The sequence below is a fragment of the Cyphellophora europaea genome, assembly GCF_000365145.1.
Source record: "Cyphellophora europaea CBS 101466 unplaced genomic scaffold supercont1.12, whole genome shotgun sequence".
In the NCBI taxonomy this organism is placed as follows: Eukaryota; Fungi; Ascomycota; class Eurotiomycetes; order Chaetothyriales; family Cyphellophoraceae; genus Cyphellophora; species Cyphellophora europaea.
In genome coordinates, this window is record NW_008481800.1 from 129,881 (window position 1) to 153,070 (window position 23,190).

At 52.5% G+C, this 23,190-nt stretch overlaps 12 protein-coding genes across 12 annotated transcripts; 5 read left to right on the plus strand and 7 right to left on the minus strand.

Annotated features, from left to right (window-relative positions):
* Positions 1-267: 267 nt before the first annotated feature.
* HMPREF1541_10183 (uncharacterized protein) lies at positions 268-989 on the minus strand (the record flags this gene model as incomplete). Its single annotated transcript, XM_008714854.1, has 2 exons — positions 268-741; positions 792-989. 2 exons carry the CDS (start codon positions 987-989, stop codon positions 268-270), a joined length of 672 nt encoding a protein of 223 aa, XP_008713076.1.
* An 864-nt stretch (positions 990-1,853) lies between these two features.
* Positions 1,854-2,328, plus strand: HMPREF1541_10184 (uncharacterized protein; the record flags this gene model as incomplete). The annotated part of the gene is made up of 2 exons (XM_008714855.1): positions 1,854-2,018; positions 2,071-2,328. 2 exons carry the CDS (start codon positions 1,854-1,856, stop codon positions 2,326-2,328), a joined length of 423 nt encoding a protein of 140 aa, XP_008713077.1.
* Positions 2,329-3,828: 1,500 nt separating this feature from the next.
* HMPREF1541_10185 (uncharacterized protein) lies at positions 3,829-4,887 on the plus strand (the record flags this gene model as incomplete). The annotated part of the gene is made up of 2 exons (XM_008714856.1): positions 3,829-4,206; positions 4,315-4,887. 2 exons carry the CDS (start codon positions 3,829-3,831, stop codon positions 4,885-4,887), a joined length of 951 nt encoding a protein of 316 aa, XP_008713078.1.
* A 287-nt stretch (positions 4,888-5,174) lies between these two features.
* On the minus strand, positions 5,175-6,199 carry HMPREF1541_10186 (uncharacterized protein; the record flags this gene model as incomplete). The annotated part of the gene is made up of 2 exons (XM_008714857.1): positions 5,175-5,961; positions 6,054-6,199. The coding sequence occupies 2 exons, from the start codon at positions 6,197-6,199 to the stop codon at positions 5,175-5,177; spliced, it is 933 nt and encodes a 310-aa protein (XP_008713079.1).
* Positions 6,200-7,496: 1,297 nt separating this feature from the next.
* On the minus strand, positions 7,497-9,829 carry HMPREF1541_10187 (uncharacterized protein; the record flags this gene model as incomplete). Its single annotated transcript, XM_008714858.1, has 2 exons — positions 7,497-7,587; positions 7,638-9,829. 2 exons carry the CDS (start codon positions 9,827-9,829, stop codon positions 7,497-7,499), a joined length of 2,283 nt encoding a protein of 760 aa, XP_008713080.1.
* A 490-nt stretch (positions 9,830-10,319) lies between these two features.
* HMPREF1541_10188 (uncharacterized protein) lies at positions 10,320-11,566 on the plus strand (the record flags this gene model as incomplete). Its single annotated transcript, XM_008714859.1, has 5 exons — positions 10,320-10,554; positions 10,598-10,664; positions 10,716-10,824; positions 10,876-11,067; positions 11,111-11,566. 5 exons carry the CDS (start codon positions 10,320-10,322, stop codon positions 11,564-11,566), a joined length of 1,059 nt encoding a protein of 352 aa, XP_008713081.1.
* Positions 11,567-11,576: 10 nt separating this feature from the next.
* On the minus strand, positions 11,577-12,125 carry HMPREF1541_10189 (uncharacterized protein; the record flags this gene model as incomplete). Its single annotated transcript, XM_008714860.1, has 2 exons — positions 11,577-11,830; positions 11,879-12,125. 2 exons carry the CDS (start codon positions 12,123-12,125, stop codon positions 11,577-11,579), a joined length of 501 nt encoding a protein of 166 aa, XP_008713082.1.
* A 308-nt stretch (positions 12,126-12,433) lies between these two features.
* HMPREF1541_10190 (uncharacterized protein) lies at positions 12,434-14,016 on the plus strand (the record flags this gene model as incomplete). Its single annotated transcript, XM_008714861.1, has 2 exons — positions 12,434-13,678; positions 13,732-14,016. The coding sequence occupies 2 exons, from the start codon at positions 12,434-12,436 to the stop codon at positions 14,014-14,016; spliced, it is 1,530 nt and encodes a 509-aa protein (XP_008713083.1).
* Positions 14,017-14,662: 646 nt separating this feature from the next.
* HMPREF1541_10191 (uncharacterized protein) lies at positions 14,663-16,279 on the minus strand (the record flags this gene model as incomplete). The annotated part of the gene is made up of 5 exons (XM_008714862.1): positions 14,663-14,718; positions 14,777-14,837; positions 14,899-15,176; positions 15,238-15,492; positions 15,580-16,279. The coding sequence occupies 5 exons, from the start codon at positions 16,277-16,279 to the stop codon at positions 14,663-14,665; spliced, it is 1,350 nt and encodes a 449-aa protein (XP_008713084.1).
* A 533-nt stretch (positions 16,280-16,812) lies between these two features.
* HMPREF1541_10192 (uncharacterized protein) lies at positions 16,813-17,724 on the minus strand (the record flags this gene model as incomplete). The annotated part of the gene is made up of 3 exons (XM_008714863.1): positions 16,813-16,980; positions 17,030-17,262; positions 17,310-17,724. The coding sequence occupies 3 exons, from the start codon at positions 17,722-17,724 to the stop codon at positions 16,813-16,815; spliced, it is 816 nt and encodes a 271-aa protein (XP_008713085.1).
* Positions 17,725-18,131: 407 nt separating this feature from the next.
* Positions 18,132-20,116, minus strand: HMPREF1541_10193 (uncharacterized protein; the record flags this gene model as incomplete). Its single annotated transcript, XM_008714864.1, has 5 exons — positions 18,132-18,334; positions 18,390-19,313; positions 19,499-19,577; positions 19,714-19,836; positions 19,910-20,116. The coding sequence occupies 5 exons, from the start codon at positions 20,114-20,116 to the stop codon at positions 18,132-18,134; spliced, it is 1,536 nt and encodes a 511-aa protein (XP_008713086.1).
* A 1,809-nt stretch (positions 20,117-21,925) lies between these two features.
* HMPREF1541_10194 (uncharacterized protein) lies at positions 21,926-23,164 on the plus strand (the record flags this gene model as incomplete). The annotated part of the gene is made up of 4 exons (XM_008714865.1): positions 21,926-22,105; positions 22,159-22,521; positions 22,574-22,813; positions 22,865-23,164. The coding sequence occupies 4 exons, from the start codon at positions 21,926-21,928 to the stop codon at positions 23,162-23,164; spliced, it is 1,083 nt and encodes a 360-aa protein (XP_008713087.1).
* Positions 23,165-23,190: the final 26 nt, after the last annotated feature.

Here is a 23,190-nt window from a genome sequence, read left to right on the forward strand (position 1 = left end):
GATGGAACCAGAGATTTGTGAGCTTGGTTCATTCTCTTATTCTCAGCGAGAAAGCCAAAGTTGGAGTTATCTAGATTTGCCTTACAATGCGTGTCGGTGGTCTGTCCCGCCCAGCTAGAGTCGCAAGCAGCAACTCACGGAGAGCATGTCTTTGCATGACCTCTCGACTCTGCGAGATGAGTCGAGGCGGCAGCAATTTGTGTGGATCACTCTATTCGTCTCTGATACTGTGCTGAAGCTTCAAGCTATCTATGCAGGCTAAAGGCTTTAAACTGGAGAGGATCTAAGATCACTCATGATCATCTCGACCAGCACATGAGGATTGTCTTGTGCCATATGCGTGAGAAGAGCCTTGCTTGAGTCGTGCTTGCCCCGATGATCCAGCCTGTAGACATAGTAATTGAATACCTCGTTCAGAATCTTGTCCGGGTAATGTCCCCCAAAGGCGCCCCTTGCCACATCGCAGTGATGCTCGATGATGAACGAAGCTGGGTTCGGCTGCCTCGCCAATATAAAGGCCTCGTTCAAGAGGAAGTCTATCATCTGGCCAGACACTTCGGGGATGTCGTATTTATCCGCGATCTGGCAGGCATGAAGCGCAATGAACTGTCTCTTCGCAACATCTGAATTCGGGCTGAAGTATGAGGCGGGAACTTGGTGTTTGGATTGAAGGAGCTGAAGCACGAACTCGAGAGCTTGCGGATTGTCATCATGGAGCGTTATGACGCTACTTTCACTCTCCTGTTGACGTGTCAGTACATGAGATCCTTGGTCTAAGTATTGTAGCTGACCTTCCAGATGCCTCCGAGCATGGTGCGAAAGAATGCACTCTTGCGGATTAGAAGATCTTTGGAGATACGGTAGACTCCAGAAGTGCCGTCCAACTTGATGGTAAGAGCATCTTGAGGAGACTCAGGCACGGTTGCAGACTCGTCAATGTGCTGGAGAGCTGGTCTGTTCTGTTGGTTGACATTGTGACGGATAGGCATGACACCAAGTGGTAGGTGAGTGGTAGCTTCCTGACAACCCCGATGGTGGAACATCAAGAGAGAGATCATGCACCCTGGTTGATCTTGAATACTCACTTCAGCCTGACGCTGCACTCAAGCCTTGGCACCATTTCCGTTTGCCTCGAGTGGAAAACTAGAAGGTGGAAAAAGCAGATGATCATTTAGAAGCTATGAGAGTCTACGGCGCACACACAACTACTGAAATATAGAAATCGAGCATACTCAGCTTATATTGTGTTAAACACAGAGAAGCAGAGCTCAAAATAATCCTTGTAGCTCAATGAATCTTCTAGTACTAAGCACATTTTCTAAACATAGATATTCACCAATACAGCTTATTAAAGACTATATTCTCAGCAATGAAACTTAGTATTAGAAGAGAGTAGAAACGTAGTTGATTAATTTATGTATGAGTGCTATTTGCTTCTGAGCTGTGGTTGCTAAGAAAGAGTGATCCATGTATTTGACTCCTGATGTGGGTGCTCAGCAGCTGCGCGCTTAACCGTATGAACTTTTGCAACGGACGATAACGAGAATGTCCAGAATACACTTAGACTCAGGCGGCCGCCCACGGCATTGCTCTGCAACGGTAAGGTCATCCTAGAACGGCTCAGTATGCTACAGATCAACACCAGCTACTACCTCACAGAGACTCAAGGGTTCGTCAGTCTCCAGATGCTATTGAGTAAGCTTTTCGGCCGATGCATCCCGTCGGTGATCGGCGCTCAGAGCCGATGTCGGTTCACGCCGAATCCGCCAAGCGCTACTCACTTTAGATAATTCATCGTCCTCACCTGGATCTATCTTACTTGTTTGTTATATTTACACTGATTGCGTTTCACAATGTCTGCCCTGAAACGACAAGTCATCACCGCCAAGGATGCGCCCGCGCCCGGCGCGCATCTCTCGCACGCCATGGTCCACAACGGCCTGGTCTTCTGCTCGGGTCAGCTCGCCATAGACCCAAAGACGAAAGCCATGGTCGAAGGCACTATCGCTGATCGCACCGTGCGTGGGACCCTTCTACACGCGTTGACGGCCAAGTAGCTGACCGAGACAGACGCAATGCCTCAAGAACCTAGCCGTGGTGCTTGAGGCCGCCGGCTCCGGCGTGGATAAGGTGCTCAAGGTCAACATTTACGTGACGGACATCAAGGACGTGCCGCTAATGAATGAGGCGTATTGCAAGTTCTTTGCGGAGCCGAGGCCGGCGAGGGCGTGTGTTGCTGTCAAACAGCTGGCGCGCGGGACGGACGTGGAGATTGAATGCACTGCTTTCGTTGGCGATGCGACTGATGGTATCAAGAGTGCCTTGTAAGGGGGCAGACTTCTGGGAATGGCCAACTGCAAAGCCCAAAACTGGAGACCCCAGACGTATCTCAGTGCATCTCTTTTCCAGCATATAGGACTTGATCCGGAGAAAGATCGCTGAGAATCGAGTCTCTAGCTTCATGCATGTCTGTCGATCTCGATGAATTATTCCAAGTGTAAGCCAGAGATGCGCGGTCAAGTGACAGTATGTGGTAAAACTGTTTGTTTGTATATTGTTGTAAGCACAACGCTATGCTTTAAAGAGGACAATCGCAGAACGAACTTGAGTCCTCAAGAGTTCATTTGGCAATGACATACGTACAGCTTAATGCTCGTCCCGCGTCGAAGGTCTTGCTATAGTCACTCGCCTAGAGAAGCAGAAGCTCCCTGAGTAGACACGCGAAGTCCAACTTCTCTTCGCAAAAGTGACTGTACAAAACCCGCCATAAACTCAGCGTTATCTCTGCCAATATGAACCAGAAGGGGAAAAACATCCGACCTCTTAGCAGCAGCCTGTCTTACTATGCTCTTCAGGGTCGGGAACAAGTCTGGTGGATTACTCGCCGCCAAAGAGTGCTCTTGCGCGCTCGTAGTGTAGCTCAGTCATGAATTTGATCCATCCGTCTCTAACAACATACGGCTCTTCATCATTCTGCAGCTCGTAGTCGGCTGCATGCAGGAGGCAGATATTCTGAATGCATGCATGGATCTTGATTGCCAAGTTATGGATGTCGTATTTGTCGGTGATCTGATATATGGCCAAGCATACTCGATGGTGTTCTTGAATCCCATCGAGGGGTATCGAGGCTGCACTAGCCCATTATCCGTTGGCGGCGGGACCTCGTGATTGGAGGGCAATGGGGGTACAGGTGCTGGAAAAGGTCATAATTGTCGGGTATAGCGTTGATTGTTATCCTCAACACAATCGGATCATCGTCATGCAATATGATGGTGTTGGTTGTGGCTTCCTACAAATTTTTGCTGTTAGCATCTGTGCATTTCAACACCGCTGAATGGCTGTGAATGGCTGTGATTTACCCTCCATCTGTTTCCATGTAGCACTCGAAGGAACCCACTGCATCCCAACAGGCCTCGTCGAACCTTGTACTCAGTCGTGGCTCCCGCGAGGCGGATTGCCGTCGTGGAGTGGGACGTGGGAGATGCCATCACTTTGGTACGCAGCTTCGATAACATTGCATCATAATTTACAAACGACAACTTGTAGACGCAAACGATAATACTCATGATGTGTGAGAGTTGATGACGCTTACCCAAAAGAATTAACGCGTCAGCTTGATGGACCTGCCTGGTTGCCTTGTGCCAAGCTAGCGGCGCTGTGACAGCCGTGACGGTGTGCATAGTTCTCGTGACAACGACCGCACTAGAAGACAAAATGTTTTCTGAGTTGGTGACTGGCGTTCTGCGCCTTTGTTATTCTCAAAGGTCACATCAAGCGCTGGCAGACCGTCTAGATCAAGCAGACAGGTCCATCATCAAGCCGGCAATCATGCAGGACAACAAAATTTACCCTGGCTCGCATCTGCGGCAGAATCCCGCTCCACCATTATGGTCCCGAGATCCCGCAACGAACCGTGAAAGCTTTGTCTTCAACGAACCTTTGCCTTATCGAAACACCTCTTCGGATTTCTTCTCAAGGTCTCTCAGCATCGCTCCAGCCGGAAGCACTACTACCTCTCGACTCGATGAGAACGACGAGCGAGCAAACAATATCGAAAAGAGGATCATGGACGTCGGAATGATCGTCGAGGGGGAGGCAATCGCCACAATTCAGTTTGCTCAGAGCGGCGTCTCCTTTAGGTGTTCCAAGAGCGCGTTGACTTCTGAGTCTGGGTTCTTCAGGGCTTGTTTCGCACACGGGCTAAAGGTGAGTCGGGCTCTCAGACGTCAAAAGCTGTTGCATGTCAACATGACTTGGACCTTTGGAAGTGGAGGACGTCGAACACGTCTACTGACAACGCTAACGGTTGCACAGGAGTCTCACAACGACTTGGTCACCCTACACGACGATGACCCCAAGATCATGAGACATCTTCTGCTACTGATTCTTGGTCTCGAGACCATGGACAACCTCTCCACATTTCTCCTCCGAACCCCAATCGGCGATAAGTTGTGCGGCGTTGCAACTCAGGGACTAATGCGACAATCGCCCCACCAAGTCCTCCGAGCTACTCTGCTGGCTATAGTGGTCTGTGCTGACAAGTACTGCTATGCTATGGTGCGACATAATGGGCTCAAAGAGTTGGCCAACAACAGCAAAGGAGTCTCCTCGGTCGACGACGTTGTGAAGTTCTACTTCAACGTCATCGATGCCCTGGGCGAGTATCCAGAGGAGTTGTACGAAGTGGTCGGCAAGGTTGCTAGGAGAGGCTACAGATATGGAGTACAACACTGGTCACTTGGCATGACCAGTATCAACGAGATCGTGCTGGAGGATAAGAGACTGGGTGATTGGATCAAGAAGGAAGTCACGGGCAGGAAGAGAAGATCAGATCATGACGGCGGCCTGGAGCGAGACGACTTGAAGAAGCGCAAGCGCAGACATTGAGGATTGAGGTCAAGTGTTCGGCGACGGAAACTGGTATGCTAGGATTGATCTAGGACATATCCAGTATAAGGCGAGGGTAGTGATGTTGTTCTACCACTGCGGAATCAGAGGCGCTCTTTCACTAGAGAACAGTGGAAGTAACAAATCCTGGGGACAGGATCGAATGAGATCTCGAACGCACCAGTTGTCAGCAGACTATAGCTCACAGGATGATTCGACTTGAGTCCATCGCCCATTGCACCTTCTATCACGGAAAACATACGGCAACTCATCATCATAGCTCCCCGTTAATTAGGCGACCTAACCAGCCGTTGATGATCTCCAGAACCACACTCAGTGTCCTCCTCACCCCTTCTCAGAGCCCCCAACTCTTCCCAGCCCACCGGCCCAGCCTTATGCCGATATAAGACTCCAAAGGTCAACACACTCGCCCCCTTCATCCACCACGTCCTCTCATCCTGCTTCCCCTTACTCCCCACAACCACATTCCCATCCCTCGCCAGATACACATGCACATCCACCGGCAAGTACCTCCCCGGGTTCCACACATTCCACAACCCCGAATTCAGCAACATGACCGTCGCCTCAAACACATACAAGAACCACTCATACCTCAGAATCGGACTCAACCGCCTCAGGCTCTCCACATCCCCCAAATCCTTCGCCGTGTCCCCCAAATGCTCCACGAGGCGATACACGCCCCTCACAAACAACAGCGCCGTGCTCCCATACAGCGCACCCAACGCCACGCGCACCGGTCTCGCCTGCTCCACCCGCCACAGGCCTGCCCGCACGCAGCGCCGCTGAAACCAACCCGCGAGCACGCAGAAGGCGAGCAACGCGCCGATCTGCAGAGCGATGGCGGCGATGATGAGGGTGCCGCCCAGATGTTGCTGGGAGGAGGAGGAACTGGGGTTCGCGGCGAGGGCGACGCCGAGGCCGTTGAGGGCTTCGACGAGGGCGAGGAGGGCGCCGAAGGTGGAGAGGACGCGGGTGGGGGGGAGGGGCGAGAGGTAGGGGATGTAGTGCAGGGTGCGGCCGAGGATGTGGTAGTTGGAGAGCTCGAGGAGGGGGCTGGTGGGGGAGGGTTGGAATTAGCTTTTTGGATATGGACTATGGGTAGAGAGAGGGGGGGTTGGATGAGTCTGGAGGCAAGGGAGGCGTACGGTGGTGTGTAGATGAAGACCTGGCTCATGATGTAGACAATCAGGTTGCGGGTAAAGTTCTCGGTATAGAGGTAGTTGTACGCGCCATAGAGGCGCAGGCTGTAGCCCAAGGTGAAGAGGACGGCGCAGGCGGGTTGCAGCCACATCAGTCGAAAGCATTTGTAGCGCCTGCAACGTGTCAGTTGAAAATGAGTCGACTGGTGTCATCTTTTGTTCCATACCGACATTGATATATATGGCCAGCTGATGAGATAGCGAAGCCGACTATGAAAACGATGGGCGCATTTTGGTTGGGCGCATAGATGAAGAGACTGCCCGGAACTGTGTACAGTCAGCAAGGGACTCGGACGCCCTGTATCAAATGACAGACCTGGTTCCCCGGAAGCCATGTCGAGTACGTTCTATCACAAAGGAAATCTATGAACAGAGGGCAGCTCGATCTCAGACGGACCTGCGCTTCTTGTACTACGTGTCCCGTCGAGGCTCAACTAGAAAAAAAGCTGCCGCCTGCTCGCCATCGCGGAATGTCTCCTGACCCACTCTATGGAGCTTCGCATCGGTGTATACCGAGCCCCCTGGGTGATTCTGCTCCTCTCACTTGGGGCACTACAATTTTCGCTGTGACGATCAAGCGACACAAAGCGAAGGCACAAGCCCCCCCAGGACGCCTTCTTCTTGCCACAATTGGAATAGCCCTGAACTCTGTTTGCGAGGAACGCGACGGCCAATCAGAACGAGCGAGACGCTCCTGGCGCCAAGAGTTCGAGGGTGTGCTCAGAAGCGGGCTCGATGAGTTGTATCGCGGGTGCGGTGCCCACCTGGACGGATCACACAATCTGCGACCTTGGCGGAGAAGGAGGAAGGAAGCAGGTTGTGATGGATATCCGAAGCTGTAGTTGTTGCCGGTAAAGAAGCGAGTGAAGATATTGAATGCTTTCGCAATGTTGTCGCCATCGTCATGGAGAATGACTGTCCAGAGCGGGTTTCCTAGTGTTGTTAGTATTATTCATGACGGACCGGGGCGGACGCTTACCTTGAAGTCCCATTCGAACATGCCTCTGAAATAGGTCGAAGCTTCGATCAGATCGTCCTTCTCGATCCAGTACTCTTGCTCATTGCTCGCGAGCTTGAGTGGAATCATCTTTGGCAAGGAGGACACCATTTTGGCATTGTGTTGTGGAGAAAGTCGATGATAAGAGCTGATTTTGGGTCGGTAAAGCAATAGGAAGGCGTCGCTTCGAAGGTATATAGAACGTAGTGGTGTTGAAAGGTTGTGAGGAAGTGGTTGAAGCGTACAGTTCGCTTGATAGTGTCCTTGACTTTATTCACACGTTGTACCAGCCACCGTCACCGCTTTGCTGGCAAAACTACGTAATTATTGATTATCATTAGGCAGAAGCTGTTGAAGGGCGAGAGTGAATGACCGGTGCCATTCAGTCACTCTCAAAGCAAGGCTTCATCCCCAATTCTCCGCATGTACATGCCAAAGGCCTTAATGGGGAAGTAGAATTTGTAGTTCGGATAAGTGATCATGCTGCAACAAGTCAGTAAGGTGCAGTCATATACCTGAATCGAGAACCTCACCAGGAATTGTTGAACACTCCCTCTATAGCCTCTTGTAGCCATTCGCCATTCTGTCGCTGCCTCTTCATGATCATGGTCAAGCCACGCTTGATGGGCTCCTTGTCAGGATACTCTGCGTACATCAGAGCGATGCACGTCCAAGCGGTATGGACGACTTGGCTCCTTTCGTTGTCCACCCATCGGCGTTCATGGCTGGAAAGATAGCTCTCGCCCCACCCACCATCCTCCATCTGCCGGTCAATAAGGAACTGGCAACCCTTGCGCGCGTTCTCACTAGTTGCGTACGTCTCGCCGATGCTTGACAACGACTCGAGAGCGAACATGGCGCAATAAGTAAAGCACACACCCCAATTGCCGTACCAGCTACCGTCCTTGCGCTGGGCGCGCTTGATGTAAGCCACAGCCTCCTTTTTGATACGAATGATCTCATCTTTGCGATAGTCGGAGTGCTTCTGAAAAAGGGAGAGGACGGTGACCACAGCAGTGGTGCACTCTGGGTAGTCATATTCGACCATGATGTTTCCAAAAACCTCTGCGGCGTTGAGCAGCTCTAGTCGCTCGGATCCTCGCTGGATCTCGTACGAGGAAAACCCACCAGAGTGCTTGTTCTGCATGCTGAGCAGCAAGTCAACGGCCCAACGAATCCGCTCTTCAGGTAGGACTTGTCCATAGCCTTCTTCCTTTTGGAGAAGCAAGATGGCACGCAGGCCTTCAGCGGTACAATCACTTACTGTATAGCCTTGGACCTTGGTACTGAAAGGCCAGGCACCTTTCCGGGACTGGCGGTAACAAATCTCCTGGTCTTCGACTTCGGACGTGATCTGCTGGGTTTCAAGATATCGCTGAGCAGTCTCAAGCATTGGTTGCCACCTTGAGTTATGGGCAAGACCTGCCTCAACAACTGCTTGAATAGTGAAAGCTGTGTCCCAGACTTGAACGCCATTGGTGCCGTTGACGAGCATGCCATCTTTGTTCATCCAGCAGTAATCGTGAAGTCGGTAGAGATGCCGCTGGAATGAGAACGATTCCGGTCCCTCCTTGATGTAGCAAGCAAGCGTGTTCATTGGTGCATTGACAGGGGCGAGATCGGCCCAGTCAGTGTTGGCGTCCTCGTACTGGATAAGTCGCCATGTCCAGTCCTGTGCTCGCTTCTTGATAGAGGCGGGACACAATAACGGATACCAGATCCAAATGAGGATCAGGTTGATTAAATTGAGAACCCAAGACTTTGGGTGATAGTTGTCGAAAGCGGAGATGCTGTTCCGGTGGCCAGCGAAGTCGATGGATTCGTAGGGCTCCGTAAAGACTTCCTGGCGAAGCTGTCGAATGAGAGGAGTTTCTTCCATAACCCATCGCTGTCCCCATGTAAAGCTCATGGCGAGAAAGACCTGTCTCATATGTATCCACCATCGCCAAGGTGAGATTGGGGTCCAGTCGGGGAGAAGCCACAGCTCAGGAGGGACAGGATTGACAATGTCCCAGGAGGTGATTCCGAGAACACTGAACCAGAATTTGAGCCAGTGAGGCCCATTCACGGCCCCGCCCATAGAGTGGAGAAGACCTCTGGCCTTGATCATTCTCGGATCTTCTTCACTTGCCTCGAGAATGCGGAGAACGACATAGTACATGCCGGTACCAAAGACAGACGACTCCCCCTCAGTGTGTAGACCCCAGCCACCATCCTTTCGTTGCGTTGCAAAAATATAATTCTTCATCTCTATGCGATACGGTTCCGAGATGGGAGTTTTGGTCGCGTACCATGCAAACACAATTCCCGGGATCAGAAAGTGAGGCCCTCCGTACTCGCAGGCCCAGTGGCCAGCGGGCAACTGCAGCTTAGAATAGAACTCGAGGCAGTTTCTCACAGATTCGGAGGGCTTCGTAGCTCGAGGCAATAGAGGAAGGCCGGTTTCGAGGCCCAAGTGGAACTTGTCTGCAGTGGTCTGCGGCCATTCTTTGACCTGCTCATCTGTTTCGAGGTAGTGCCATGTGTGTCTTCCTTGTTCGTCGAGTAATCGCCATCGTGAGCGATCAGTCTTTTCATTGAACGAACGAAGAGTGCCATTCAGGGCGCCATTAGGGTGCCCATTGGCGTGGCCGTTCGATTGCTTGAAGCCGCGGGTGGGAGTACCATTAGATATACCGTTGGCCTCATCTCCGGCAGACCGCCGAGAAGAACGCGTTGAAACCATGCTTTCGCGAGCGGACTCGTACGAGGGGTGGAGATATGAGACGGCGGTGAGGCATGCGCGGGATGATGCGTGCAGAGGTGCTGCGGCGCAGGATTTGTTCAACGGCTTCTGCCGATGTAGGTTCGCTGATCGCGCGGTCGCATTGAGTTGCAGTAGCGACAGACAGGCCTCCGACAAACGCCGTTGTTGAATGAAGTCGGGAAGCGGGAAAAGGGTGCAGCACTGAGCCGCGCTCTCTGCGCTCCTTCGGAACGAGGTGGATTGGGATGGTACCACCCGGCCAAAAAAGTTAGGCGAGGTTCATGCAGGAACCCGCCGCCAAGCCCCTGTAGCGCCGATCCGGGGGGCTTCCTTCAGGCAGTGAAAGTCGCTTCCATACGCTTCGAGATGTTAAGTGCTGACCGATTACCGATGTCTCTGCGGCTCGGACGACATGCATACGCCGCATGATTGATGCGGCATGAGCACCGAAGCAAGGTCCGGCGGCAACATGACAGCTTCAGCAGGTTCACTCAAGGCTCGTGAGTGGATTGAGTGTGCATTGAACGAGGTTGTCAAAGAGGTTGCAAAGGGTACGGACGGAAAGCCGTGCATCGAGCTGAAAAGGATCGAAGGCTACGAGGCCAGGGTGGATAAGCACCTGGCCTCCACCCAGTTCATGACCAAGGATCACAAAGTCACGTACTGCTGGCCAGGCAAGACGGCAGATGAAGCCTGGAGATTCAGTCAGTCGTCCTCTCACTACAGACGTCTGCTAATAGCATCTAGGTTGCGTCGTCTCCGTCCTCAATGCCATGCATGCCGCTATCTGCGCCAACGTCACCGTCACCAAAAGGTTCGGTCTCTTCACCGCCCCAAGTGGTGGAGGCACTAATATGTGGGCCAGAGACATCTTCTATGGCGAGCCAGAACTCTTCGGAGACCAAGTCATAGTGGACAGTCTTATCGATGACATTGTGCACACTTGCCAGGTTCGAAGGGAAGACTTGCATGTGGTAAGCATACACAATCGATGAATTGTCGAATATTGACCCTGATTTCCGCAGACAGCGAGCCCAAAAGGTCTGTTCGTGTCCCCTTGTGCGAACCGCGGTGAGGTGCAGTCGATAGCCAGCGATTCTGTTTTCAAGACCTCACCTGCTTGGATCCTGGTAATGGAAAAGGAAGCAACCTTTAACTCTCTACATCAATCAAACTTCCACCATTGCCATCAAGCCGGTCCAGGTTTGCTCGTGACGGTATGTCCGCGACTTTGGCAAACACGTTTGTTGACTTGGGCAGGGGAAAGGATACCCTGATATCGCTACACGCCATTTCCTCCGATGGTGCATCGGCTCTACAGATCACGCACCCCAGATATTTGGTCTGTTCGACTTCGATGCGTATGGCGTAGACATCCTGAAGACGTACAGGATAGGCTCAAAAGCGTCTGCAACCGAGCTCCATAGGAACTTGCCGGAAATCAAGTGGCTAGGCATCAAATCCGAAGATATCATACAGCTTCCCAGCAGCGCCGCCTTGATGCCACTCACCCAGAAAGATCGAAGAAAAGCCATCAAACTGATAGAGAGTGCTGTCCTCGAGCAAGGCGGCACGGTGGAAGAGTTGCTCGACTGCCGGGAAGAGCTACAGCGAATGCTGATGCTCAACAAGAAGGCCGAGATCCAGGTCTTGGAGGATCAATTGTGTCGATGGGCCGAGCGGAAGATGCTTGAAGCGATGAGAGACTCGACTTGACCACCGGCATTCAAAGCCCAAGCGACCTTCTGACTCCGTCACGCACTCTTTTCTCAAACTCAGGCCGCCTATCCCGCCACATCTTCGCGGCTTCGACGTTTGCGGGCGATTCATCATTGGGCTCGGCTAGCATGCTCATGACCGAGATTAGAATCTTCTCCACGCTCTGTATGGGCGACCATCGTTCGGAGGCACTCTCATAGTGGTTAGGGTCATCGCCAGGTGGGTGCAGAATCGATATGCAGACTTCGCCATTGCTGTAAACTGGTAGGTAAGTCAGTTCTCTGTACATAACCCGCCACACATGCTTACCATTAGGGTGCCAGATATCCCCCAGAAACTTCATCTTAGGCGGGTTGAGTGGGTAATCCTTCGGGAACGTCAAGGTTGCAGGGAAAATGCCGCCTTCGAACGGCGTCTCTTCAGGTCCTTGAATCAAAGCCTCCCACACAAATAAATCGTCTTCGTTCACCGGTCCAGCCGTGATGCCGTCGGGCGGGGCGGTCAGCAGCTGCTTGTACTCTTGAAACAGCCGTTTGGACGCGACACTCGCAGCCATGATGAGTCTGGCCAAGAGAAGGGAGTATAAGGTCGGCTACAGAAATCTGCAAGAAAGAGTAACAATATGCAACTTGACAGGTTGCAGGCCGCAGTCGGTGGGCATTCAGTAAGCGACATCTGGCGCATCTCCGGTTGCCGAGGCCGCCCCCACCATGTCGGCGCGGGGCGCTGCGAGGCTGAGACTTAAGGAGCTTAAGCTCCTCTGTTGCTTGGACGATCCCATGAGCTCTGGAGCAGGGCCCGTTCGCACAGCACTCGTCTAAACACTCCCTCATCTGCAACGCCTTCCCGTCGCAAACGCTCATCATGGTCCGCAAAACTCCCTTCGGCTTCTTCGCCATCAATGAGGACCTCCCGTACCACGTTTCTCGCGGCTATGACCGAACATGCCATTCCCCGGCGATGTCTGTGCCGCAGACACAGTCGCCCGCACCTGAACCCACGAAGAAGTTCGATCCATCCAGATACACTCTTCCTTATGTCAAGTTCATGACCGAGAATCCTACCATTTTCCATGCCGTCGATGCATTTGCCTCCAAGCTCGAGGCGGCGGGTTTTGAATATCTATCAGAGCGCAAGGAGTGGGACCTCAAGCCCGGTGGAAAGTACTATGTCAGGCGGAACAGCAGCTCGTTCATCGCCTTCAGTGTCGGCAGAGACTACAAGCCCGGGAACGGTTTCGGTATCGTCGCTGGCCATATCGATGCGCTCTGCGCAAAACTCAAGCCCGTGAGCAAAGTACCTACAAAGGCCGGCTACCTGCAGCTCGGCGTTGCACCGTACGCAGGTGCCATGAGTTCGACGTGGTGGGATCGAGATCTAGGCATCGGCGGCAGAGTTCTTGTGAAGCATAATGGCAAGGTCGAGGAGCGACTCGTGAAGCTGGACTGGCCCATTGCCAGGATACCGACACTTGCGCCGCACTTTGGCGCTGCTGCAGCAGGGCCATTCAATCCAGAGACACAGGCTACCCCTGTAATCGGTCTTGACAATTCCGATCTTCCAGGTCAGTCCGAGGCGCCTCAAATTGAAATCGAAGCTGGTACCTTTGCTGCCACACAGCCACCGCGGCTAGTAAAGACCATTTGTGGCGCACTTGGAATTTCGGATTATTCCTCTCTTGTCAACTGGGAGCTCGAGCTCTTTGATACACAGCCAGCTGCTGTCGGAGGTCTCGACCATGAGTTCATCTTTGCAGGCCGAATCGACGATAAGCTGTGTTGTTTTGCCGCTATCGAGGCTTTGCTCGAGTCCGCGGAGACCAACACCTCTTCCGGTATCATCAAAATGGTAGGCTGCTTCGATGATGAAGAGATAGGCTCGCAAATACGTCAGGGTGCTCAGTCTACCTTCATGTCTGGCACTATCGAACGTATCATCGAGTCATTAGGCGGCTCTGGTACAAGCGTCTACAGACAGTCTATGGCCAACTCATTCCTGGTTTCCTCCGACGTGATTCACGCTGTCAACCCGAACTTTCTAGGCGCATATCTAGAGAACCATTCGCCTCGCCTCAATATCGGCGTTGCCGTGAGCGCAGATCCTAATGGAGTAAGTTACGAAACAAAAGCGACATTTCAGAAGTTCTGACTGACCTTTCGCAGCATATGACCACAGACTCGGTCTCAACAGCCTTCCTCCAGCGAGTGGCAGAGAAGTGCGGCTCAACACTCCAGGTGTTCCAGATACGCAACGATAGCCGGAGTGGTGGTACTATTGGACCAATGACCTCTTCTCGGCTTGGGTGTCGCGCCATAGATTGCGGTATTCCGCAGCTGTCGATGCATTCGATTCGAGCAACTACTGGAAGCCTCGACCCCGGCTTGGGTGTACAACTATACAAGGGCTTCTTCACGCATTTCGAAGAGGTTGATAAGGAGTTTGCGTGAGCTTTACAGGGTCGTAAGGATGCTACTCACTTAGGACTGGGCCCAGCAAGTAATGCAGAGACAACTCGATTGGCGGATCGACGGTGCTATGCATAGCCAACAAGGAGGTGGTGGGCCACACAAAGCAAGCTGTCGGCACATGTACTGATATACTACAACTAGACAGATGACCCAGTTAGAACGTTAGAAGTTGCCTACAGGCTACACCCTCTAACACCCGGAGCAAGTTCGAGCAATGTGATAAAAGTCGTAGGATTGTCAGGAGCCCGCTCGGGGCCGCCGCCATCGTGTACCTACTATACTCCTTTCTATCTTCACCGGGCCATCTCGTGAGTCGCTATAGGTTAGGCCCGGCGCGATGCGGGCAGGCAAGCAGTCGTCTTCAGCAATCATGCCGGCCGCTCGCTTTCTTTCTGAGAGGGAGGAAGCGTTCGTGCCGTCGACTCACGACAAGAGAGCGCAAGCAACATCTGGCCACCTCCTGCAGATGCTAGAGGCAAGTCGCGTACACGATGCTTCCTCCAGTGAGAGGCGAGCGAGGGGATGGAGCCTGCGGCTTTTCCATGAACTGGAGTCTCACTACTATACCCCGACGCCCAGCACGACTTCTCTGTTCCAGTTCAGGCCCACACGCTCGGTCCTACGCTTATGCGTTTGTCGTCTCCGGTAACCGTACGGCAATGTCGCCGGACTGAGTGATGTCTGCGTCTCTTTGTCAGCCTGCAACTTTCTATAGCGACAAGGCTCTTCTGGTACTTACATCGCACCCAGGGCAGACTGGGATACTGCAGCTTCGGCTCGATGATTTTGAGGTAGCGCACCTATTCCTACCATTAGACACGTGAACCCATTTTGGAGTTTCTTTTTTTGGAATGCACTCACCTGGATACCCGACGTCGTAAAATAAGGGATCTCGAATTTGACGTTGATCGGCCGCTTCCCTCGGCCCTCACCGCCAATCCCACCCATGCTGCCGCCGAATCCACCAGTCATGCCACCACCGCGCTCGTCGTCACCTTTTACGCTGGGTAGACCTAGCTCGGCGCGCATGAGGAACTCCTTGTTGCCACCGAACTGCTTTATCTTCCAGACGATAGCGGACTTTTCGGGTGCGTAGTGCACAGAGCCGATATTGGTGCGGAAACGGGGCGAGTCGGCGTCTGCAAAAGATAGATCAGCACGCGCATTTCAGATGAATGGTTGAGCCGGGACATGACCTACCTTCGGGTACGGGTATGATGATCTCGACATTGTTGGCTGTCGATCGACGCTTGAATTGCGCTTTTGCTTTGAGCATATATTCGACGCGGCTGCCGCTATGGTTCTCGACCACTGCCTCTACCCAGATGAGTGGTTTCACAGCGGTGTTTAATCGGTAAGACATGAGTTCAAACTCGCCATCAGGCGGGATGAATGAAATGGTCCGGTCGTTTTCGAATCGTGATAACCGCACGCACTGATGAAATTTGACATCCTCTGAGGCACAAAATCAGTATGTAGTCCTTCAACAAATGTAATTCGATCCACAAAGACCAATGTCTAAGCGGTCGGGTGCGCACCTACCCATCTCAACGGCTTTACCTCTTGTAGCACGGCCAGTAGTTTCAAACATGGCTTTGTCATTCAGGCCAAGCCGCAACTCAGGCATACCGGACAAGTAGCACTTCATCTTGACGGCACCGAGGATCTCAGACCGCAGCACGTTACCTGACGCAGACACGAGCAGATTGAGAGACTCCACGACGTCGAGAAAGACCTCATTTTTGCGGTACCGGATACCCTCGCTTCTCCACGATACGGCGTTCGTAACAGCAATTGGTGGCCGCGCCTGGATCTCCAGCTTATGCGACTCCTGCGTAATATACTCCTGCAGAATCTTGGATTCTGTGGTCTGAGGATAGCCGAAGTCCATCATTTCGTCCAGCAACTCGTAGATGATAACGAAGTTGTCTCGTATCGACTCCTCTTCCAGCTCCTTGAAGTATTCTGTGAAGACCTCGACGATCTTGTGGAGGAACAGGAGGATCTCGGCGGCATTGGTGTTGCGTTTAGTGAGGGCGAGCAGGTAGAGGTTGGAATGGCGGATGTACAGGTAGTTAATGCCTTCGTCTGAGAAACATGGTGGTACTGCGGAGGACTCTTCTTCGGCTTCGGCGAGGAGGACGGGAAACTTCTCGACGGCGGACATGGGAATGTCGCCCCTGTAGTTGCGGGCGAGTAGGGTCTTGCCCTTGAGGTCGAGGAAAAAGAGGGCGGACGCCATGTTGGGCGTGACAGGGACGGTGAGATGCGGTCGCTACTCCTGAGGTTCTCGTGTTCAATTCAGCGACTATCGAGGATGTACCAGTGTATTGAATGCAAGGACGCGCATATTGGGGCGGGCACGAATGTGGTTGTCGTGTCGCCTCAGACAGTAATCTGGGAGATTCCATGTGGCCTAAAGTCGAGGGCATGCCACCGCACCGCGGCAGCCATCCCGCAATCCCAAAAGAGCTTAGTTTCGTTTGCGGAGTTCAAAAAGTTCAGATATATATTTCTGGCCTCTGGCTTCTTGTCTTGATAATCTACATACGCGCCCAACAGACAGTGCAACACAGCATTTCGCGGTGAAGTCTGGCATTCTGCTATGACTGAGCTGCTTCTCTTCAGTTGCTAGTTCTTGCGATATAGTGGCGCGGAGAAAGACCGTGAAGGTGCTATAAGAGCTGGCTGAGCACTTAAACAGGTTGCTCAGGCGGTGTCAGAAGCCCCAGACATCTCTATTTTGTACATGGTGATTACACTGATATCGAGCCTTTAAGGTCCCTGCACTCGTGGTGCGCCGATGCCCAGTGGCTGCAGAATACGCTCTTTTGTTATCTTGTTGGCGACGGCGCCTCCCTGCTCCAGTGATAGGGCCCCGATGATGGCGAAAATGGCTTGAGCATAGACCATGTCTGCTCCGGAGGCAACGAGGCTGTCGGGCTGCAATATGTTAGCGCGTGAATGTTGAACGAGATATACCACCACCTACATTCTTGGGTACCCATCTCATGACCGCTGGCAGACCGTACTGCTCCGCGATTTTTGATATCCTTTTGTGATGTGTAAAAGACGCTCTCGTCTCTTCTGACAGGCACTCGACTGCATCGACGGCTGGATGGCTGAAAGGTTCCCGTCCGTAAATGTCATCTCCGGCGATCGTGCTCGACGACTCTGACACACTCAGAAGCCCTAGCGACGTCTGTAGCTCAACTATTCGTTTGCCTATTATACGTCAATATTCGTACCGCGCTTTTTAATGGCAATCGTACCCAAGTACGCTAATCGGTCGTTGAACCCTCTCCGGCCATGGTCAAAGCTCTTGTGGGTGACAGCCAACCATTTGCTCTCCTCGGACAGCAGCTTGGGACCATCTCTGCCCAAGAAGCGGGAATACATTTCGTCTAGTCTTCGGGGATCCTTGTTCACGTCGTGCCGGCCTCCGACTGATCGCTGCTTGACAGGAAAAGGAGCCTTCATTGCAGGTGGTGTCTGCGCCCATCGAGGTGCTGGCGTATCTACCTCCATCTCAGAGAACTGTGTAGTCGCTGTTGATACATTGCGCCTCTGTTGAGAGGTTCTCTGGCGCGTCGCTTCAAGTCGCAGACATTGACAGCTTGGTCGAGTTCGGACGGGACGGAGAGCTTCGAGTAGGATGCGCGCCGAGGAGATGGATGGAGTAGCCATGAGCAGATGCTCTATTCTGTTATTCGAGGATGGGCTGGATACAATCAACGGTTGCAGAGACGTCGAGATATGTCGTGCAGGAATGCGTACGGCTCCAAAGTGATGAGTGTCAATGTCCTGCGCAAGAAAGTTGAAGATTGGAGAGGGCGGAGATACATGTCGCTATCTCCGAATGCCTTTTTCTCCAGCAGACATCTGTCCCCTTCTTCCAGCTGAGCATATTGAAAGTTGGAGAGGTCTCGAGGTAGCAGTGATCCATTGCATGTCAACGACTCAGTAACGGGAATCTTTGTGCAATAGTATGGATATTGACAAGAGACTAGAGCTACTCTTGCTCGATGAGCACTATGAAGCCAGGATGAAACTGAACGGCGGACACCTACCCCATCTCATCTCTCCTCGAGGCCTCAGTACACGTATCTGAAGGTTGGGTTCTCCTTGTCTGTCAGGTTATCCCACTGTCCTCTCTCGCTGCCTGCGACTTGACTCATTTTCTTGTCCTTTGCGGCGTTCGCCCAGCGGTAGTAGAGGAACAGAACAAATGCCATTAGAGCGCCTGCACTTTGGGTTGCCAGTACAGTAATCTTCGCTGGGATGAACTGCGGAGCATCTGCGCACCTGGTCAGGATATCCGCAGAGAAGGAGAGATAGAATGTAACACGTACCTTTTGCCTGAAATGTCTGTGGCCCGATAATGTTTCCAACGCTGAATGCGCCGGCTATCAATGATACGCTGAATACCCGCTTTGTATGACCAGCCACATTGCTGGCAGTCCACTGATACAAAACGATCAACGTCGCAACAACGCTGTTTACCAGATAAACGCCTGCGAGGAGGCCAGCCTTGTTCGCATTTGTCTTTCCGGATGGTAGAAACGACATGAGCCCGCCACCTAGAATGCCAGGAACACAGCATAGCACAAGCCAAAACCAACGATGGCCGGCACCGATGTACCTGACACCGATACCGACACCGAGGGTGGCCACGATGGAAACAATGCCAGATGGCATGTTCAGCAACGCCGCGCTGTCAGGTTTGTAGCCAATATTGCGGATCAAAGTGGCACTGTACGTGGTCACGACACCGCTTGAGATCGAAATGAGGATGGTGATCAGCGTCATCAGCCAAAGTTGTACGTCGAGTAGTGCCTCCCAAATGTGTGCAAGCTTGAAGTGGGTGTTTTGGATCCCCGTCTGGTTCTCGGCAGTGTGGTGCAGAACAGCAGCTTTCTCGTCATCGGTCAGAAAGCGCGCTTTCATTGGCGAATCCGGAAGGAAAAAGAAGGCAATGGTGCCGATAATAACGGTGAGTACACCAAGAAAGACGAACATGATACGCCAGCCAGCGAAGCTGGTGTGGGTTACTTGCTGGAAACCGTAGGAGATAATGCCACCCAGGATCTGGCCGATGCCCAGGCCACAGTACCAGAAACTGAAGCGAGGGGCCTGCTCAGCTTTGGTGTACCACTGACTGCTGATGAGCATAAGGCATGGAGCGATCGCGGCTTCGAAGATGCCCAAGAAAATGCGTGCTGCAAGCAAGGACGAGTAGTTATGGCACGCAGCAGTACATGCGGTAGCGATACCCCCTAGAGATCTCTGAATCAGTCGCCGTACTCTGACTCTAGAACATGGATCGCGGCGAGGAGAGACTTGGGAGCCGGCAATTCAAGGACGGGGCCCACTAAAGGGAGGACTTTGTTCCTGGTGCCGTGACATGACTTTGGCGACCAATCTGATTGTCAGATGTTCAGGATGGATGGAACAAACTCACAGAGCACAACATTGATCCCAAGGTACTTTCCGGGTGGGACTTTGTTGAGTATGTAGGCCGTTGGGACTTCGGTGACTAGCTATATATCGGAGACCATGGATCAGTATTTGATTCAAGAAAACCAGCAACTGGTTGATTTCACCATCCCCAGTGCTGCATAGCTGGCTACAGGGATACTGGGGCGATGTTGCTTGGTTCCTGGATCAGTGACTTACATAGGCAATGAAGAAGGCAGTTGCAGCATTGGTAAAATCATTTCCACGGAGTTTCAGCTCTGGAACAAGGCCCATCACGGCGGCATAGTTGAGGGACACTTTGTCGATGAACTGCATTGTGTACTATAATTTCGGATCAGTATAGAGTCTCACGTATGCGTGCACTGAGATAATCGCGGGCATCGGCACAACTTACGCAGAGGAACATGATGGGAACAATCCTCCAATCCACCTTGCGACGAATGGCCTTGATGCTGACTTCAGAATGACGGCCATCCTTTTCACCTAGTTGCTTGAGAAAAGTGTATGCCTGATCGGGATCTTTGACATGATCACCAGAGATTGATGAGGTTGTCGGGCTTGACACCCCGGTGTCGTCAACGCGTGCTCCTTTGGAATCCATGGCAATGTATGGCACCAGAGGGACGGATGTGAGTATAGAGGACGGACGAAGGGATTTAAGATAGAAAGAGAAGATGAGGGACTCCGACTGCAAGAGCCTTAGCTAATCGCAGGATACGGCAAAGACACCCTCCGATTAACCAAGGGCGACTTCGCTGAGCGCTCCGTAGAGTCGCTTGACTGCCGACCAAGAGTATCTTGCTAGGATAGAAACACATGAGGGGCCGACACAAACTGTGGCTTGCCTTGATACCGCACGCAACTCATTTGCGACCTGATCTCATTGGATGTGCAACACATTGAGGGGCTCCAGAGTTCACCCTGCGGGACGGGACTAGGGTGCGAAAGCCTCCCGCCGTCGATCGTTGCCATGTTGATGTTGACGGCTTGGAGTGCTGCAAGAGCAGGCAAGCATGGTCTGAAGATCCTATCAAACTTCCGAGCAGTGTGGATCTACGGGCATGTTCGCGCCTATCGCTGCAAGCAGATTAGGTCGGATGTAGTACAGCACTGAGGTGTGCCCGGTTCACGCAGTCGTCGGTAGAACCGAAGAAGACTTGGAAAACCTGATGGACCTCCTAAATACAATGAAGTCGCAAGGGAGGAGATGGGCAGTCCAGCAGAAGCGATGGTTTACGTGAACAGCTGTTTGCCGTATCGACGTTGAGTGGCGCGGAGGAGCAGCGGAACTAGCCAGCAGCCTATCGACAGCAAGCCACCAGGAATTGGGTTCCGCTGGGTGGAGTTCGTTAACCAACGACGTCGATAGTTATCACCCTTGCTTGCTGCAGTGTCAAAAAAAGCTACCACATGCCACTTCATCCTCATCCCTTGCATCGTCAGCGACTGTCAACCGCGTGTCACAGCTGAGCCGCCCCAAGCCATACCAGGTACCGAAGTCAATGTCCTGTCGACACGCGTTGTAACTGCACGGAGCCTGGCCGAGCTTGGTCGAATACCATAACCTCGGGGCGATCTTGCTTCAAGCGGCATCACACTCGAAAGTGTCAGTCTATTAGCGACTTCCGGGAACCGGACTTGCTGCCCCCAAAGGCCTGCACATGCTGGCGCTCCACGTCACCTCCGGACTTGCAGTCAAGCCTCTACGAGTCAAAGGACTTCTCCAAAAACTGATGCGAAGAAACGCCTGCCCGGGCATATTGGAAGACTGTTGCAGTTCATGAATCCCCTTTTACCAGGTGTAGCAGTGTCGAGGTGTCACCAGCAGCGAGCTAGCCTCGCGAGCCTCCAAGGCCTGAGGGGATGACTTTTGTTCTTCCGGATAGACTGTCAGGGCAATTTTCTCGTTTCACGTAACTCGTGGTTCGCTAATCGCGACAGGTTTTGCAGATCACTACTGGTTCCATACTAGGTTACCACTGTGACTGAGTGACGTGAAAAGCAATGCTCCCCATCTCACGCTGGCACGACCACCCTTGCAGCGATCTGCACCCGAGGAACAGCTGAGAACATGTGGTTGCAGGGTGTTGCTGAAGCTGTCTTGGAGAGCTATCAGGATACTCTCCTAGCCTTGCTGCGACAACGATCCCAGGTTCCAGGTGCTCGCATGCAGCATTGATGCTATTCTTGCCGAGCCCTCTACAGCCATTGCCTCTACGGCGATCTTGCTTCCTCTGGTGAGGTATTCAAGTATCAGGTCTCATCTCTTCTCCACGCATGCTCGGGGTTCTACCTTCTATCTCTCCTTCCAAGCATGCCAGCACGGTAGTTATCTACGCAACTCGGCTGTCAAACGTACCAGCTTCATCTACTTCTCCCCTCTACGACACAATATCGATCAGACCACAACATGATTTGGGTACAGAATGCCTCACCTGAGGTTGATGCTCAGTCGGAGTGGCCACTGATAGTAGCCGTGTGTATTACTCTCAGCACCATCATGACTATGTGTGTGGCGCTGCGGCTGTACGTCCGTACATACATGATCAAGTCTCTTGGTACTGATGACTATGTCATTATATTCTCCATGGTAAGGACTTCGCTACGTACCGATCTGTACCCAGCACTCATTGAACTCCTCAGCTTTGCGGGATATCATACGCAGGTCTATGCATTGGACAAACACGATGGGGACTCGGGTTGCCTATCAGCCTACGGCCAGCCAGCAACCTGAACAAGTACTCGGAAATCAATTTTGCTGGGCGACCAATTTACATGGCTGGTATCACAGGCTTCAAGGTGGCTCTGTGCCTTGCTTACCTTCGCATAACCGGTGGAAGAACCAAAAAGGACAAATCTAGGTACAGGACGTTTATCTACGCCATGCTCACTTTTGCTGTCTTGTCACATTTGGGTGGTACACTGGTCTTGCTCTTTCAGTGCAGTCCTGTGCACAAGTCATGGCGACCTCGGACAGAAGGGAAATGCCTCGACAATGTTATAACGGTTTGTGGACTCCCTGACGCCGATTGCATAAGCCAGTCACTGATGTGGCCAGTTCTATGTCCTTGCCGCCATCACGATCCTTTGCGATATCATTATCATCCTCTTACCCGTTCCGCTGTTGCTGAAGATCAAGATGAACTCAAGAAAGAAGATCGGCCTCATAGCTGTATTCTCTCTTGGGCTGTTCACCACCATCTGCAGCATCATGCGTATGGTCCAGATCGAGGTCATTGCCAAGAACGGGAACAGCACCCGTCTTGTACTATGGGGCACGGTCGAGCTCAATGTCGGGGTAGGTTCTCAAAATTCCCCTTGCTTAAGGCCGTTGCTAACCCGAGATCAGATCTTTCTGACATGCCTGCCAACCCTGACTCCGCTCGTTACATGGTTTGCAAACAAGTCCCGAAAGGGGACCTACGAGCACAGCTACGGCCAGTATGGTCCAGGCAGGTCGCATGCCCATACAGGCAGTGGTGCTATCAAGCTCGGGTCTGTTAACAGAACCTTGCCTGTTGGCGTCATGAGCAAGATCAGCCATTCCTCCAGGACAGATTCAGAGGAGACGATCCTGCCAATACACGGCGCGGACGACCAGCATATCATGAAGACAACGACTGTCGAGATCAAGAGCTATCCAGACTGAAGTCAGATAGGATGAAAGGGATCTTC